At 60.9% G+C, this 15,575-nt stretch overlaps 2 protein-coding genes across 2 annotated transcripts in view; both read left to right on the top strand.

The window, feature by feature from the left end:
• Positions 1–956: 956 nt before the first annotated feature.
• EFNB3 (ephrin B3) lies at positions 957–6,661 on the top strand. Its single transcript, XM_055305533.1, has 5 exons — positions 957–1,533; positions 3,747–4,039; positions 4,248–4,340; positions 4,432–4,536; positions 4,990–6,661. Exons 1-5 carry the CDS (start codon positions 1,412–1,414, stop codon positions 5,397–5,399), a joined length of 1,023 nt encoding a protein of 340 aa, XP_055161508.1. The 5' UTR covers positions 957–1,411; the 3' UTR covers positions 5,400–6,661.
• Positions 6,662–13,124: 6,463 nt separating this feature from the next.
• DNAH2 (dynein axonemal heavy chain 2) overlaps positions 13,125–15,575 on the top strand; it is an 87,347-nt gene continuing 84,896 nt past the window's right edge. Inside the window, exons 1-2 of the mRNA XM_055305618.1 lie at positions 13,125–13,155; positions 14,680–14,862. Of these exons, the coding sequence (XP_055161593.1) occupies positions 14,694–14,862 (169 nt within the window). The 5' untranslated portion in view covers positions 13,125–13,155; positions 14,680–14,693. The remainder of the gene's footprint in view (positions 13,156–14,679; positions 14,863–15,575) is intronic.

Here is a 15,575-nt window from a genome sequence, read left to right as displayed (position 1 = left end):
TGCTCCCCACCCCCCAGCCTTGCCAGACTGAGAAGGGGGCTCAGAAGGGACCGTGGGCAGGGGCCTAGACGCGGGACCTCCCCGTCAGGGGGCAGGGACGGGAGGCCCGCGAGGCGGGGAGGAATGTCACCTCTGCCCAGAGGTGCCGAAAGAAAGGAGGGTTACACCCGAAGAGGCAAATCCTCCTCCCTTCCCCCAGGATAATTGGAAACAGCCCTTCCGGCTGCTGTGGGTTTGGGGCCGTAGGTACTCCCTTTCCTCTCCAGGCCGGCTCTCCCCGCCGCCTGACAGCCTGGGCCCCAGTTCACGCCCCGAACTCTTGCCTCTCACCGGTCCCAGGTAGCGGGACAGGAGGAGGCCGGCGCCCCGGGTTGGGGTTCGGGGCTCGCCCGCGTGACCTTGGGCGGGTATCGGCCCCCCGCGCCCCACCCCGTGCCTCAGAGCTTGCGTCCCTACCGTGGGGACCCCAAAGCTCTGCCCCTCCCACTGCACACAGGTAGTCGTGACGACCAACTCAGCCCACTTTGTAAAGTGCGGAGCCTTCAAGGTTATCACTATTCTCTCCAGACCTGCCGGGAGCTGCGGCGGCGTTCGGGGCTGGGGTGGGGGGGCCGGAGGGGGGCGGAGGCTGCAGGAGCCGGAGGGGCTGGGCTCCTGGGGCGGCGAGGGCGAGCGCCTTTCCGGATCTGGGCGCGGAAGGTTCCAGCTGCCCTGGCGGTCCGCGGGCCGGAGGGTATACGCGGCGGCGGCGGCAGCAGCAGCAGCGGGGAGGTGGCGCGGGGGCGGGGTAGGGCGGGGGTAGCCGGGACAAAGGGGCGCTGGGTCGGGGGGGGCGCGGCGCGGGGAAGGGGCGGCGGCAGGGCGCGCGGGAGGTGCGCGAGGTGAGGGAGGTGCGGGGGGCGTGGGCTGCGGGCTCCGCCGCCCGCTCCGACGCCGGCTCCAGCTCCGGCTTTTCCCTCCGCCATCCTCTCCCCCTCCCCGCCACTCCTTTAACTCCCCCCGCCCGGGCTCGGCACTGGTTTCCTCCCCGAGCCCGCTGCCCTCAATCCCGGCGAGGCTGGGGCTCCGGCTCGCGCCCCTCCCTCGCTCCGTCGGCCGGCGCCCCATGCCGCCCCCGCCCGGCCCCCGGCCGCCCCAGTCCCCCACTTAGGCCGGCCCTGCGATCCCGGGGAGCCGGAGCGCGGGCCGGGGGCGTCGGGCGCCCGCAGGCGGTCCCAGGAAGGGCTCTCGCGGGCTGAGCGCTCCGCGGCGGGGGCGCGGGCAGAGCAGGAAGCGGGTCCGTGTGGGAGCGGGGGGCCGCCGCCGCCGGGGTGGTCGCGGCCGTGTCGCCGGGGCCGCCGCGGCAGCCACCGCAGGGGGCGAGCGACTTTGGGGGAGTTGGTGCCCCGCCCCCCCAGGCCTCGGCGGGGTCATGGGGGCCCTGCGTTCTGAGCCGGGGGGCGTGCGAGTCGGGGCCCTACTGCTGCTCGGCGCCCTGGGGCTGGTGTCTGGGCTCAGCCTGGAGCCTGTCTACTGGAATTCGGCAAATAAGAGGTGAGCGGCCCCGGGTTGGGGCGACCCCACACCCCTCGGGCGGGGAGCAGGGGCGCTGCGGGGATTTGGGGAGGGGGGCTGGCTCTCGGAGCCCGGAGGAGGCCAGAGGGAGGGAGGGTGCCGGAGCTGCGAAACGAGCTGATGGTAACAAGACAGAGGTGATCTTGGGAGCCAGACTCCTGGGTCACAGACAGAGCTGGCTGTGGGTGGCGACAACCATGTGTCGGGAGTTGGAAGGACCCCACAGGGGCGAGGAGCGGAAAGTTCAGGGGTCGTCGCCGGGAGGGTAGTGGAGCGGTTTTTTGGGTTGCTGAGGGACTTGTGTCCTGTCGGGGGCTGGGCTTGAAGGGAGCCTGGTTAATGTCAGCTCTCAGGAGAGCCGCTGAGTGGGTGCCGCTGAGCGCAGAGGGAAAGGGCAGGCAGGGTGCCTCCCTTCCCAGAAGGGACCTGGCGGCAGAGATTAGGGGCGGAAAGGGGGCTCCGGGCGCCCCCCCCCCCCCGCAGCTCAGGCAGGGCTTCTGGACTCTCTCCTCAGCGTCTGCCCCCTAACTCTTGCCCACAGCCAGAGGGTCAGTGAGCCCTTGGCAGATGGAGCTCCCAACTAGAAGATGTACCTGCCTTCCTGGCTTGGAGACTTTTTTTCTTTTTCTTTTTCTTCTTCTTTTTCTTTTTCTTTTTCGTTTTTCTGGAAGAAACCTGGAACCCCTTCTTTCTCTCTTGCATCTAGAGTCCCCCGGACTCCTGTGCCTCCCTCCCCCATCTTTGCTGCAAACTCTTCCATCAGACCCTCTGTTCCCCAGCATGCTTGCTTTGCTCTGAAAAAAAAGGCCAGGGGTCACACGAAACTTCAAGTCACACGGGGTAGGACAGAACCCTTGGGAGGTCATCTAGGTCCCTGGCCTCCATGCAGAGCCCGCTTTGCGTTAGCAAAAGAGTTCTATGGTTTGCAAACTTCCCCCCTTCCCTGGGGAGGCTGTGTGAGGCCGCCGGAAGGGGGTGGGCTTTGGAGCCCACTACAGCCTGGATCTTGGTCCGAGCTCTGGCTCTGCTGCTTTCAGCTGCATGGCCTTGGGCAGCCACTTAACTTTTCTAAGTCTGTATCCTCAATCCTCACACCTTTTATGAGGATTAGAGAGGTGAAGTGTTTGAAGGTATTATATGCTCATTAAAGGAGAACTAGGATCATTGTTTGTCTTCTCTTGATGTCCCAGCCTCCCTGCCTCTCTGCTACGTCTCTGGGTATAATCTCAAATGTCTTTTCTCAGTCTCCTACACCAGCTCCCAGCTACAGTTTGAGTGTCAGGGGGAACCAGGAGGATCTAAGTTAGGTTTATTCTTATAGGGTTGAGAAAAGGGACATAGGGTGTTCTGGGGCTCTCTGGGAGGTGGGGGGGAAATGGGTCATTTGGGAGTCTGGAAAGATACTGAGTAGCAGTCCCTGTCCCCGTCGATGCACAGGGAGGGGCTGCTGTCATGGGCAAGTAAGTAGTGGCTGCACCAGGCTGGTGGCTACCTGGGCAGAGGGAGGTGTGGGCTTGCAGAGGCTGTGGTTAAGAGAGTCAGCTCCTTCAGTTCTGGAGCAATAGGGCACTTTTCCTGGGAAGTCTTGAGCCCCAGGGCAGGAGGGCTGCTGAGCAACAGGGAGTTGTCTGGGGCAGCTGGCCCCCAGACCCTGCTCCCCATTAGCCTCATGGAGGGCCACTGCCTGACCAGGCGTTTAACTCCTGTCACATTGCCTGGCTAACTTGGGACACTGGTCTGGATTCCCCTCCACACTGGCCCCCTGCCCTGCTCCTCACCTCTCCTTTGCCCTGAAACCCCTCAAATTCAATGGTGGCCTGGGGGAGGGGAGGCTCTGCCCCCATGGTTGACTGCTGTGGTATAGTGAAATCACCTGGGATGGGTGGGCTGTGTGGTTCCAGAGAGGCCAGCTCCTTGGTAACTGGCATCCTGTTGCCATGGCAACAGGGCTAGTGATGGAGCGAGAAATGGCAGTGTGCATGTGGTGAGGGCGGGCTGGAGAGTACATTTGGGGCTGGAGACCTCTGAGCCTGGCTTCCTGCTCCTTCTGAGTCCTTAGTGCCTGCCCTGTCAGAACAAGACTTTGCCCTCTGACGAAGGCTATCCTGCAGGGATGTGGGGTGAGGGAGACCAAGGTCTGGGGGCCAGACCTCTGACAACTCTCCTTGTCCACCTTGCCCTCCTCTTGACAGGTTCCAGGCGGAGGGTGGCTATGTGCTCTACCCTCAGATCGGGGACCGGCTAGACTTGCTCTGCCCCCGAGCCCGGCCTCCTGGCCCCCACTCCTCTCCTAATTATGAGTTCTACAAGCTGTACCTGGTAGGGGGGGCCCAGGGCCGGCGCTGTGAGGCACCCCCTGCCCCAAACCTGCTTCTCACTTGTGACCGGCCAGATCTGGATTTGCGCTTCACCATCAAGTTCCAGGAGTATAGCCCTAACCTCTGGGGCCATGAGTTCCGCTCGCACCACGATTACTACATAATTGGTATTGCTGGGCAGAGGGCAGGGCCCCTGGGGAGGTGCTCCCAAGATTGAGGGCAGAGGGGCCTAGAGAGAGAGAGAGAGAGAAGAGAGAGAGAGAGAGAGCCATGATACCCTCCCCCTGGGTGGCAGCAGGGCTGGGGACGGGGTCGGAATGGAACAGGGGCTGGGCTCTGGGCTGCCAGGTTCTCCCTCTGGCTCTCCTCCCTCAGCCACGTCGGATGGGACTCGGGAAGGCCTGGAGAGCTTGCAGGGAGGCGTGTGCCTCACCAGAGGCATGAAGGTGCTTCTCCGAGTGGGACAAAGTGAGTGGGGGTTCTGGGGTTGGAGCTGCACGGGCATGCTCAGGGGGCTGCTGTCTTCAGCCCCTCTGTCTTGGGTCTTCACCATCTCCAGGTCCCCGGGGAGGGGCGGCCCCCAGGAAGCCTGTGTCTGAAATGCCCATGGAGAGAGACGGGGGGGCGGCCCACGGCCTGGAGCCTGGGAAGGACAACATGCCAGGTAGGAGCCAGGGGTCCAGCCTCCTGCCTTCCTCGCATCCCCCCACACCTCCTCTGCTCTCAGACCCCAGCTGCCCTGCCTTCGCCCTCTCCCTCCGCCTTCAGTTTTGTGGGGTGAGGGGTGGGGGGTCGATACAGGAAAGAGAAGTGAGGATGGGAGGGTGGGAGGGGAGTGGAAGCCAAATGAGGAAAAGACTCAATTAGAACTAATTAGCCCAGTCAGTGCTTCAATCAGTACTGTCAGAGGAGTGGGGAAGACTACTCGGCACCCAGCTGAAGGGCTGGACACACCTGGATTCTGAGTGGGATTGGAGGGGAAGGGGAGGTGGGGTGCCCGGGAGGGCTTGGGCACTGCTGGGGAAGCCCATGGGGACCCCCCAAGGCTGGGTGTTTGCTTGTCCCGGTGGCTCCTTCAGCCCCTCCCCTCTTTCCTCCTCCACCCCTTCCCTGCCAGGTGACCCCACCAGCAATGCAACCTCCCGGGGTGCTGAAGGCCCCCTGCCCCCTCCCAGCATGCCCGCGGTGGCCGGGGCAGCGGGGGGGCTGGCGCTGCTCTTGCTGGGCGTGGCAGGGGCTGGGGGTGCCATGTGTTGGCGGAGACGGCGGGCCAAGCCTTCGGAGAGTCGCCACCCTGGTCCTGGCTCCTTCGGGAGGGGAGGGTCTCTGGGCCTGGGCAGTGGAAGTGGCATGGGGCCTCGGGAGGCTGAGCCTGGGGAGCTAGGGATAGCTCTGCGGGGCGGTGGGGCTGCAGACCCCCCCTTCTGCCCCCACTATGAGAAGGTGAGCGGTGACTATGGGCATCCTGTGTACATCGTGCAGGATGGGCCCCCCCAGAGCCCTCCCAACATCTACTACAAGGTATGAGGGCTCTCCCACCTGGCTCTCCTGAATCCAGCCCTTCTCGGGGGTGCTCCTCCAGTGTGAGTCACGGTTGGAGGGACACCTCTAGCATCCCCTCGGCCCCTCTGCCCCATCAGCTCCTGTGTTCCTGCTGCTGTCATTCCCTTCCTCACTTGTAGGATTCCTTGAGACTCCCGCCCTTGGTTGGCCCCTCCCCCTTGTGCCCCCGCAGAGACTCAGCCTCCTGCTCTGACCCAGCGTACCCCCCCCATCCCTCCCCATCCCTGGTCCCCGTGTGCCCCTCACACACCCAGATCTAGGGGCGGGGACTGTCTGTCTTTTGGTTGGCATCTCTTCCTTTCTGCCTCTCACTGTTTTTCTCTTCTTTTTCTCTTCTCTCTCTTATTCTCTCTCTGTCTCTCTCTCCCTCTCCTGTCTCTAGGTCTGTTCCTCTTCCCTAGCAGTCCCCTCCCGAGGCTCCTCTTACCGGCTCCTCTTACCCTCTGGCTTCTTATCCTAGGCCTCTCCCTAGGCCTCTCCCATCTCCCTGGATGGGTTGGGGGGAGGTGCAAGCATTCTCCCCTCAGCTCCCTCTTCTGACCTCTCTTACCAACTGCTCCCCTCAGTCTGCCAAAAATGCGGGCCTCGTGGGGAAGGCTCTGGCTCTGGTGCTGCACCCCAGCTCCGGGCATGGGCGGCGGGGCCTTCTTCTCGGCCCTGCCCCAGGCCTCTACCTACTCCAGCCCTCTGGGGTGGTTGGGTCATGACAGCTGCCAGGAGAAGAGGTGTCCTGTTTTGTCAGTGGCCAGCAGCAAGATATGAACTAGTCGGGACACACAGTGCGCAGATTTTGGTCTGACACTGAATGGGCCACTTGGGACAGGAAGTGACTGGCTCCAGACAAGAAGTGACCGGGCCTGGACAGAAGTGGCCTGGCAAGTGGCGGAAGCAGTGCAGCGGGCACTGGAAGTGCCTTCATCCAGGACAGGAAGTAGCGCTTCTGAAAGAGGAAGTGGTCTGGCTGGAAATTGAAGTGGCTTAGTCTGGGGGGCGGGGTTGGGAAGGGAGAGGGTGCTCTGGTGGCTGGTTCTTACTCCGTGGAGAAGTTGGGGCGGGGGGGACAGGAAGGACTTCCTGTTGCAGGAGGAAGCTGGAACTTACTGGCTGTAAGAAGACAGGGTGGACTGAGGAGGATTTTCCTAGTCTTCAGTGGCACTTCCCGGGATCTCCCTTCCCCATTCCCTCTGCTGCTTTTAGGACAGCTAGGGTGACTGCCATAGCTGTGGCAGGCCTAGTTTGTCCCCTTCTTCTTCCCTCTCCCTACCCCAGTATAACCTTTGTCAATCAACAGGACTATCGAGAACCCACATGTTGTCCCCAGTAACCCAGAGGGCTGTCTTGTCCATCACATCGTCCACTTCCTTGTCCCTTCAAACTCAACACAGCTCCCTTCTTAGTGACCAAAATGGTGGCCTACTGACTGGTCTAGCTGCCGGTGGTACTTAGCAACCGCCACCGTTTCCATGGTGACCAGCTTATACCTCTACCTGCCCTGTAGTGCACAAATCGGGTGTTGCCTTCTTTTTCCTCCTAGCTCTGTTCCATTAGATCAGAGCTGCCCTTGGGCACCAAGTCGGCCACCTCAATCACCAGCCAAGATGGTTACTTTGTCCACCAGAGGTCAAATCATCTCTCTGGTACTGTAGCTCCCAGCTCCTTCCTGATTTTGCTAATCACTCCTTCCAGAGGACAGGAAGTTGATATTGCCATGGGGGAGGTGGCGGGGGATGGCCGTCACCTCAGTAGTTTTACTGTAAAAGGGAAATTTGAACAACAAAAACCAAAAAAAAAAAAAAAAAGAATAAAAGACTTCAAAAGTTGATAAGAAGGCTGGAGAATGACTGGGTGGGTATGAGCTGGGACAGAGGACAGATGGGTAGACTGACGGGGCATGAGTTGGGACAGAGGACACATGGGTAGACTGGCTTTCAAGCTGAGAGTTGGATCACATGGGGCCAAGGGGAAGTGTAGGGAGCCCGCTAGGTTGGAGGGGTGAGGTGGGCAAGCACCTGGGGATACATGGGCTGGGTGGGAAGGCTGAGGAAGGCAGCTGCTTCCCGGGGATGGAGGGGGGAACCTGGCCAGGAGCAGGAGTTGCCAATGCACTCAGTGGGGACATTGGTTAATATATGTTCACATGTGTCTGTTGCTAAACCAAAGCACCAGGGTTCACCAAAGCATAGCACCAAAGCATAGAATGGGTTCAAGTCTACTCCCTGCTGCCCCTGCCCAAGGCACCCCTGACTTGGGGAGTTTTGCTGTTGGGGACCAGTGTGGGGAGAAGTGGTGGAACTCTCCAGAAGACTCGGGGACCTGGCTGCCACGCTGCCTGCCCCATGCCTCCCTGTGTGCCCATAACCCAGGCTCTTCCCTAAAAATCCTGGGTGCCCAGCCACCTAGACTCAGCCCCATTCTCCAGCCACAAAAGCAGCCCTCAGGAGCATCGCCCTAGCCAGTCGGCAGGGGTCACAACCTCTGCCCTGCCTGCCCCTCCCCTGACTTTAGGTTCCCCTCCCGCTGTCTCCCATCTGCCTGGGGGTCAAGGGGTCCTCCTGCCCCACTCTGTCCAATGGGACCCCTCCTCCTCCCCCTGTCCCAGCAAGACGCCCCCCCCCCCCCGCCGGGCCCCCTGGGAGGTACAGGCGCTCTAGGAGGGGAGCTGGAAACTGAGGCCAGGTGCTGGGCTGTCTGGAATTTACTCCTGTCCTCCTGAGCCCGCCCCGGAGCAGCCAGAGGTGCGGAGGCTTGAGGGGGGTGGGAGGGCTGGTCCCTGCCCCTTAGTGGGGGTTGGTTGTCATGGCAACATCCCCTTCTCCACACAATGGGAAGCCCCCCTCAGCCTCCCGCGTGGATGGAGCCGACAGCCCCATCGCTGGCTATCAGCCTCAGGGACTTGGCAACCGTCACTATGGCAACCCAGAGCCCAGCAACAGGGCCCAGTGAGAAAGGGAGGGGTTCAAGACTGAGGCAGGGCTGTGTGTGGTGAGGGGGCCAGGGAGCCCAGGGAGAATGGCCCCCCTAAATACATCTAGAAGCACAGGTGGAGAGACAAGAGGGAAGAGAAGTGGGATAAATAGTCTCGGTGACAAACAGCTCGCCAAAGCAGCCAAGACATCATAACACGCTGAGAGACAGGAAGACACCTGGGGACAGATGCACAGCTGGGGGGAGGAGCAGTGTAGTCTGCAGAGCACCCCACGACACACTCCCTCGGAGCCCCCCCGGCGTCTCTGGGCTCCCCCCACAAAACAGGCACACTGACAACATAAGCCTTGCAGCTTGCCCCCCCCCCCCCCCCCCCCCCCCCCCGCCATGTGTGGTAGCTTGTGTCGCTCTCAAGCTCTGTGAAGGCACTGGTGACCTCCACACAGAACAACATATGCCACCCCATGCTCCTTCTGGGTACAAATACGCCAACACGTTCCCTGGGGAGCAACGACAACACAACGCACACGGGTGGGATGACATTCTTTTTTTTGGAGGGAGTTCACATATATATTTGCTCAACATTCTATTAAGTTGTCTACTTTGTAGCAGGTACCTTGTCGGGCTCCTGGTAATATAGAGTAAATGCAGCCACATCCCTGGTTGGCATGAAGTCCATGTGTTGGTGGGGGACAAGCCAAAAAAGTTTCAGGCAAGGACAAGTGATAGACACCAAACAGAGTAATGGGACGAAGAGAGTGGAGAGTAAGAGGGAGATTCTTCAGACAAGGAGCTCATTTGGGTCAGACCCTGAGTGATGCAGAGAAAGGCCTGCACTGTGGGAAGGGCATGCCCTGGCAGAGGGAACAGCAAGTGCAAAGCAGGGAGGTGACCTCTGGGTGTGTTTGGGAAGAGCGAGAAGAATCTCACAACCTTGTGGAAGCCCCAGATGCGCCCCAGATGTGCCCCATTCTGCCTCAGCCTCGGTCTGGAGGGAAGCAAGTCTCTTAAGGTCCAGAGCCTACAATGAAGAACTTGGTCTAACTTGGTCTTGCTTTTCTTTGCTTTGTGTGTTGTGCGTGAGTTATGTTTTCCTCAACTACGTTTTAAGCCCTGGGAGGGCAAGGACGAGGCTTTGAGGTTTTTGTGGGGGCTATGGTACAGTGTCTAGAGTGGGCAGGCAAAGAGGAAGTAAAGAAACCAGGGGAACGGGGGATCACAGGTGCTAAAGCTGCCCCCACAGCAGAGGCTCTCCTGGGGCGTGAACTGCAGAGACTCACACTTTGCAGGATATAAATGAGGTTGAGGTGTGTGTGTGTGTGTGTGTGTGTGTGTGTGTGTGTAGCGAGGTTACGTTGAGGGCTTTTAAGGAAAGGAGTGTAGAGCTGCAGTGGGAATTTCTGATGGGGAATGGTCGACATGGTACGTGGAATTCCTCTTAGAACGAAAAATGGGGCTTCCTAAGTGGCTTTTTGGGGAATCGCGAACACAGGGCACCCCCTGACAGTAGGGTGAGTCTCAAGATCTGTAGGCAGGCCAGGAGAAATGCCGCAGGGCAGTCTGGAGGCAGGGGGCTGGCTGGGATAGACTCAGAGCACTGGGGACAGCTGGGAAAGGAGTGGACACCGGAGACGGGAGACGTCTGGGAGGGAGCAGGGAAGGCAGAGTCCTGAAGGCAGGTCTCATGGGGACCAGGTCCCAGGGACCCCTGCTTTCCACAGGGCATTGAAGCATTTGGGGTTCTGGTTCTTCCTCTTCTCCCAGTGCCCTCGGAAACTCAGGCACCAGCTCCCTCCAGCTCCATGGCTGGTGCTGCTGGTGGTGGCGGTGAGACTGAGCAGCCTCTGGGGGCGGCAGCTGGTGAATGGGGAGGAATCTGTGTGCTCAGCAAACAGCAGCCCCAGTGCCCGTGGCTGCCTCCTCCCTCATCAATCAGCCCCAGCCAAATGTCCTTGGATTCCCACCACCCCAAGGGGACTGGGGCTGGGCCAGGGTCCCCAGGGGAGTGAGATGGGGATGGGTGGGGGGAGTTGTGTGTGTGGGGTCCTTGGCTTCCCATCTCTTGGCCTCTGTTCATTTTCTTCTCTCCTGGAAGCTCTTGGCTCTTCGTGTCATAGACCGACTCTCTCCTGGCCCCAAGCATTGTGAGGGCATCAGCTACAAATCACCTGTGGGGGTCTGCTAGGGGAAGAGGGGGGAAGAAGGATGAGTCAGAGCTGAAGGAGATTCTCCTCTGTTTCTCACGGGACAGCCCAGGGCACAGTCAGTAGGAGGTTGCTGGCACTGAGGCCCTGTCCCCCCCACCCTCCCTCGTTGGCCTCTCCATCCCTGACGGATACTCTGGACAACAGGCTAAGACCCCACTCCCCGAATGTCTTCTCTTCCCACCTTCTCCGGGCCCCCAGCCCTCATTCCCTGCTTCCCGCCAAGATCCAGAGGTCCAGCCGCCAGCTCACCCCAAATCTGCTGCTGCTCCCCACTGGGGAGCCTCTGGCTCACTCTTCCCTCTCCTCGGCCCCTGCTCCCCTCAGGGACCCAGGCGTCCTGCCCACTCCCTTCACCATAACAACCATTCTTTGGGAGTTGCTTAAGACTTTAATATCATTTCATTAAGTCAGCTAGTTAGAGAAGGTTGGGCTCCCAGAGACTGGGGTGGGCAAAAGACAGACGGCCAAGGTAGGGGGGAAGCAAGGAAAGAGTCCCCCTCTCTCCGTGGAGATGGCTCTGAGACATCAAATATTGACAGTGAGAGAAGAGAACTTATTAAATCCGGGACAGGGGTGTGCACGGGGAGCTGTGGGAATGGCCAGATGCCTGGGTTCTGAGGGTAATGAAGGTCTGGGAGGAGGGAAGGTTCTGAGGCTGGGGGTGCAGGAAGGGTAAGGGTCCTGCACCCAGGTACAACTCTTCTGTCCCTTTCCTTTGGAAAGTTTTGTGCCTTGGTGTCCTGGCTGTTGCTCGGCCGTCCCCTGGAGCCCCTGGGGACAGGACCCCCCCCATCACTTTCCCTTCACCCCTTCCCCCTACCTCCACCTCTGTTGATGAGATTCAGCAGTGTTTAATCGGATTGAGCAGTAATTAGCAAAGCAAGATGTTTGATTACCTATTTAGCATAATGTAGGGGGCTGGGATCTCCAAGCACAGCCAAGGGTAGGGGGATGGTCAGAAATGGGGTCCACACCACCTTCCTCTCCTGAGAGAGCCAATGAGCCCTGCGGTGGAAGCCCCCCGCATACCTCCCCACAAATCTTCACTCCTTTGGGGACCTTTCCCTGGGGGGATCAGACCAATCATGTCACCTCTCTGCCACCCACCGCCTGTTTGGTTAGAGGATGAATCACTTAGCCCTCCTTGCCTTGCTGTGCAGCTGGTTTGGGGTGTGGCAACTTCAAAAGACCCCTGGCAACTTCAATCGTGGTCTTCGGCACTAGGACGTTGGCACTAAGACGTTGGTCTGGGCAGGGGACTGCAAATCAGAGCCCAGGCGCCTCCCTTAAGGATAATGGAGTGTGGGTGTGGGTGGGGAGAGGTCCCAAGGGCAGGGGGTGTCAGTTCTGAAAATCAGGACAGGTGGAATGGTGAGGTTAGTGTTGGGTGTGGATGACTCCCAGGGCCCTTTAGGAGCACCTGAGACAGCCTAGCCTTGTGCCAGGTTGGCATCAGAGACCCGTCAGGTGTGAACACCATGCAGAAAGAGGGGGAACGGAGGTGCCAGCTTCTCCCCCTCCTGATCCAGCAAAGAAAATGTCATCCATTTAGCTCCTCGTGGAAATGTAATCAGTGGGCTCGCTGAGGGCTTTGTCTTAATTAGGCACTATTGATGGAAGCAGGGAGGGTGCCTGCCCATCCCCCGGACCCGCTTCTTCCCTTCAGCTCCTCCCGCCTCAGGTAGAGCCCGGGGCCGCGGGCGCCCCCTCTGCGGCTCCCGGCCTGCAGCGCCCCCTAGCCCCCGCTGAGGTCTGCCCCCCTCCCCGCCGCCCCCCTCGCTCGCCCAGGACCCAGCCTTTGTTCTCACGGAGAACCGAGCCCCTCCCCGGCCCGGTCACCTTCCCCAGGGAGTCCCCGCCTCCCGTTCCCCCCAAAACGGGCGACGCTTCCCAGAGCCGATCCCCAGGTTCCCCTAAATTCCAGTTCCGTTCTTCCCTGGCCTCCCCCGCCCCGCGCAGCCCGGTGCTCCGAGACCCCGGTCCGGGCGCAGACGAGGGAACGGGCGGCAGGGCAGGGGTGCTCCAGCCCCGCTTTTTCCCCCGGACCCAGCTGCGGCCGCGGCTGCCTCGAAATCCTGGAGCGCCTTCCAGGGCGCAGACCGGCCCCGCAGGCGGGACGCCGGGCGCCACCTGCAGGACGCGCGGGGAGCGGGCCCGCAGACGCGGGCGCGGGGTCGGGCGCGCGGGGCTGGCCGGCCCTCCCGGTGACCCGAGGGAGGGCAGCTAGAAGTCTGGGCCCCGGCCGGTCCTGCCCGTCCTCGGGCCACACGCCGCCCCCGCCCCGCCCCGCCCCGGCCAGCGGGACTCGGAGGCCGGCCCCCCACTCGCCGGCCCTGTGGCCACTGGCCCAATGGGGCGCGGGCGGGCCGAGTCGGGCACCCCGGCGGCGGAGCTGGGGCTGCCCTGCGCCTGCGCCTGCGCCGTGGGGGCCGGACTCGCGGGCTCGCTCCCCCGCCGCTCGCCCCTCCCCGCGCCGGGTTGCCTTGGCGACGCGTGGCCGGCGCGGGCGGGAGCGGGGCTCGCGGGGCCACTTCGCAGCTGGAGTGGCCGGCCCACAGGCCTAGGGAGGACGAGGTCGGCGTCGTGAGGTGTGTGTCAGGGGCAGGGAGGACAAAGGGAGACGTGGGAAGGGGCCGTGGTGGTGGTGGAGGGATAGAGGGCGGCGGGGGGGCAGAGGGCGCTGAGGGGCACTTGGAGGGGAGGAGAAGGGGCGGTCGGGGTCGAGGCGTGGCGGGGGTGGGGGCCGTTGTGACCGTTGTAGGCAAGTCTGCCGCCCGGGAGGCCGCTGCAGGACAGGGCCGGTCCCCTGGGCCTGTCAGGGTTGGGTGTGGATGACAGGTCCGTGGTGGACCTGGGGGGGCGAGTGCTCCAGGCCTGGCCCGCGAACGCTCCGAGGGCCGCAAGAGGCACAGCCTGACGCTTCTCTGGAGACCCGCGGCGCTGCCACAGTTGGTTTTATCGATGCGCCAGCCTCCTAGAACTGGTTTCCTTGGAGCAAAGTACACATCCTTCACGTTGGAAGCTCACAACCTGTGATCGATGCCTGGGGCGGCTTGTGGGGACGAGGGAGGAAAGCCACAGGTGGCTGCCGAGCTGGAGCTGGATCAAGGAGGGATGCCCAGCCGCTCACACCTTGCCCCCCTCTCCTGGGATTCTGAGAGCCTGCCAGAGATGCTCCTGCCTCCGGGCGCCTACTTTGCGGAGCCTTCCTCCTTCCCCAGTGCCTTCTCCCCCAGACACAGTTGGAAATTCCACCTTTTTTCTCCTTTCTTCTTCCAGTCTGTTCTCAGGGCACCAGGAGTCAGCTGACCTTGGTCTCCGTGATGAGTTAGCATAGTCAATCAACTAGGCTAAGGGACCTTTCCAGTACACACAGAGGGAGGTTCCTACCCACCCACAGCCGTGAAAAGCTAATGAGACATGTCACAAATAGGGTTTTTCTTTGCTTAGGGAGGTTGCACATTTTAGTGTGGGTAGGAGGAGAGTTTCATCATGCCTCCCCCCTGCAAGAGAGGTTAGTAAGTTGGGAAGACAGGAGCCACCGAGGAAGATCATCTGGGTGTGCTTCATTGACTGGACAGAAGGACAAAGGGTGAGGAGGCTGGGGACAGTCTTACCTCCCCTGGGCCTTCTCTCACGCACACCTGTGGCCCTCATGGGGTAAGGTGGTTGAGGACGTGTGCAACCACACCTCAGCTTGGTACATTTATTTATTTATTTATTTATTTATTTATTTATGCATGCCTCATGATCTTCCGATCTCACACTTCTGGGCAGAGACAGGGGCTCCTCAACCCTCCTTAGTGGGGTGTCTGTCAGGCTACCATCTCTTCCACTTCCATTCATTCCTAAAGCCTTGGAGGGACAGACTTTGTTTTTTGACCCAATGCCCTGAAGAAAGCAGGTTGCCCCAGGGGAAGGAGTGAGGTCTGCAAGACCCTCTGTGGCTCATGGAGCAGAGTGTGGGTATCCCCAGATGAGACAATGATCTTGGGGGGAGGGGTGTCTCAGTCAGTTTGTGAATTCACAAGGAACTGAGTGTATTGGGTGGGGGGCCGGGTGAGGGTGGATCTGGTTGTGGGTGCGCCCCTCAACTGCCCACGTGTCTGCAGGTTCTGCCCACACCATGTCCAGCAAAGCTGAGAAGAAGCAGAAAGTGAGTGCCTGGGGCAGTGGCAGCCGTGGAGGGGCCCGCAAGAGAGCTGCCCAGGCTGCTCTGGCCTCACAGGCTGCAGAGACCACGCTGCCTTCCTGGGAGCCTGAGGTGGAGCCTGAGCCCCTCAAGGAGGAGCTCGGTGGGTACCTGCTGGGGAGGAGCATGGAGGCAGAACCTTTGTGTTTAGAGAGGGTCCGAGGGCTGTTGCTTCTGGGTAAGAAGCCAGGGCCTCAGTGGCATCTCAGGCCTGTTGCTGGGGTCCTTTTTCTGTGTTTTGCTCCTCGCCGGCCTTAGACCTGTTCTTTCTTACTCTTTCCCCCTGCCCCTGCCACGTACCAAGAGCTCACCTCACTAGCCAGTGCTTTCTCTCAGCCCCTTCCTCCTAGCTTGGAGTGTTCCTCCTTGCTCCTGACACGCTGAAGAGGGTTTGATCTCTCCGTTTTTCCTGTTTTCACCCTGGGTGGCAAAACAAATAATGTTTTTCTCCCATTAAGCCCATCACCATGGCGACCCAGCTTGCTTTGCCACCCTTTGAGTCCTAAGCCTGACTGATCGTTTCTCCCATCTGTTTAAAGCTCTTGTAGCTCTGCCTCTATTTTGGCAGGGCCTCGGTAGACTGGGGGGGGGGGGTGGTGGTTCAGGTTCAGGGCCACAAGAAAAGCAGCCTGATGTCTGCATGGAGGGAGAAAAGAGTTTAAAGAGGCTGCCTCTCATGGCTTTGATCTGAGGGCCTCCTTCCCTGTGGGTCAGCAGGGTTCTGAAGGGTTCTGGTCCCTGCGGCTGTCACGGGGCTGTCCCCCTTCGAGCCCTGGCCAGTGGAGCTATGACTCTGAACTAAGTATAGCCCTCCTC

Source organism: Nyctereutes procyonoides, unplaced genomic scaffold (assembly GCF_905146905.1).
Source record: "Nyctereutes procyonoides isolate TBG_1078 unplaced genomic scaffold, NYPRO_anot_genome, whole genome shotgun sequence".
Lineage (NCBI taxonomy): Eukaryota > Metazoa > Chordata > Mammalia > Carnivora > Canidae > Nyctereutes > Nyctereutes procyonoides.
The sequence above is the reverse complement of the archived record's forward strand: the minus strand, read 5'-3'. Positions and strand labels throughout refer to the sequence as shown.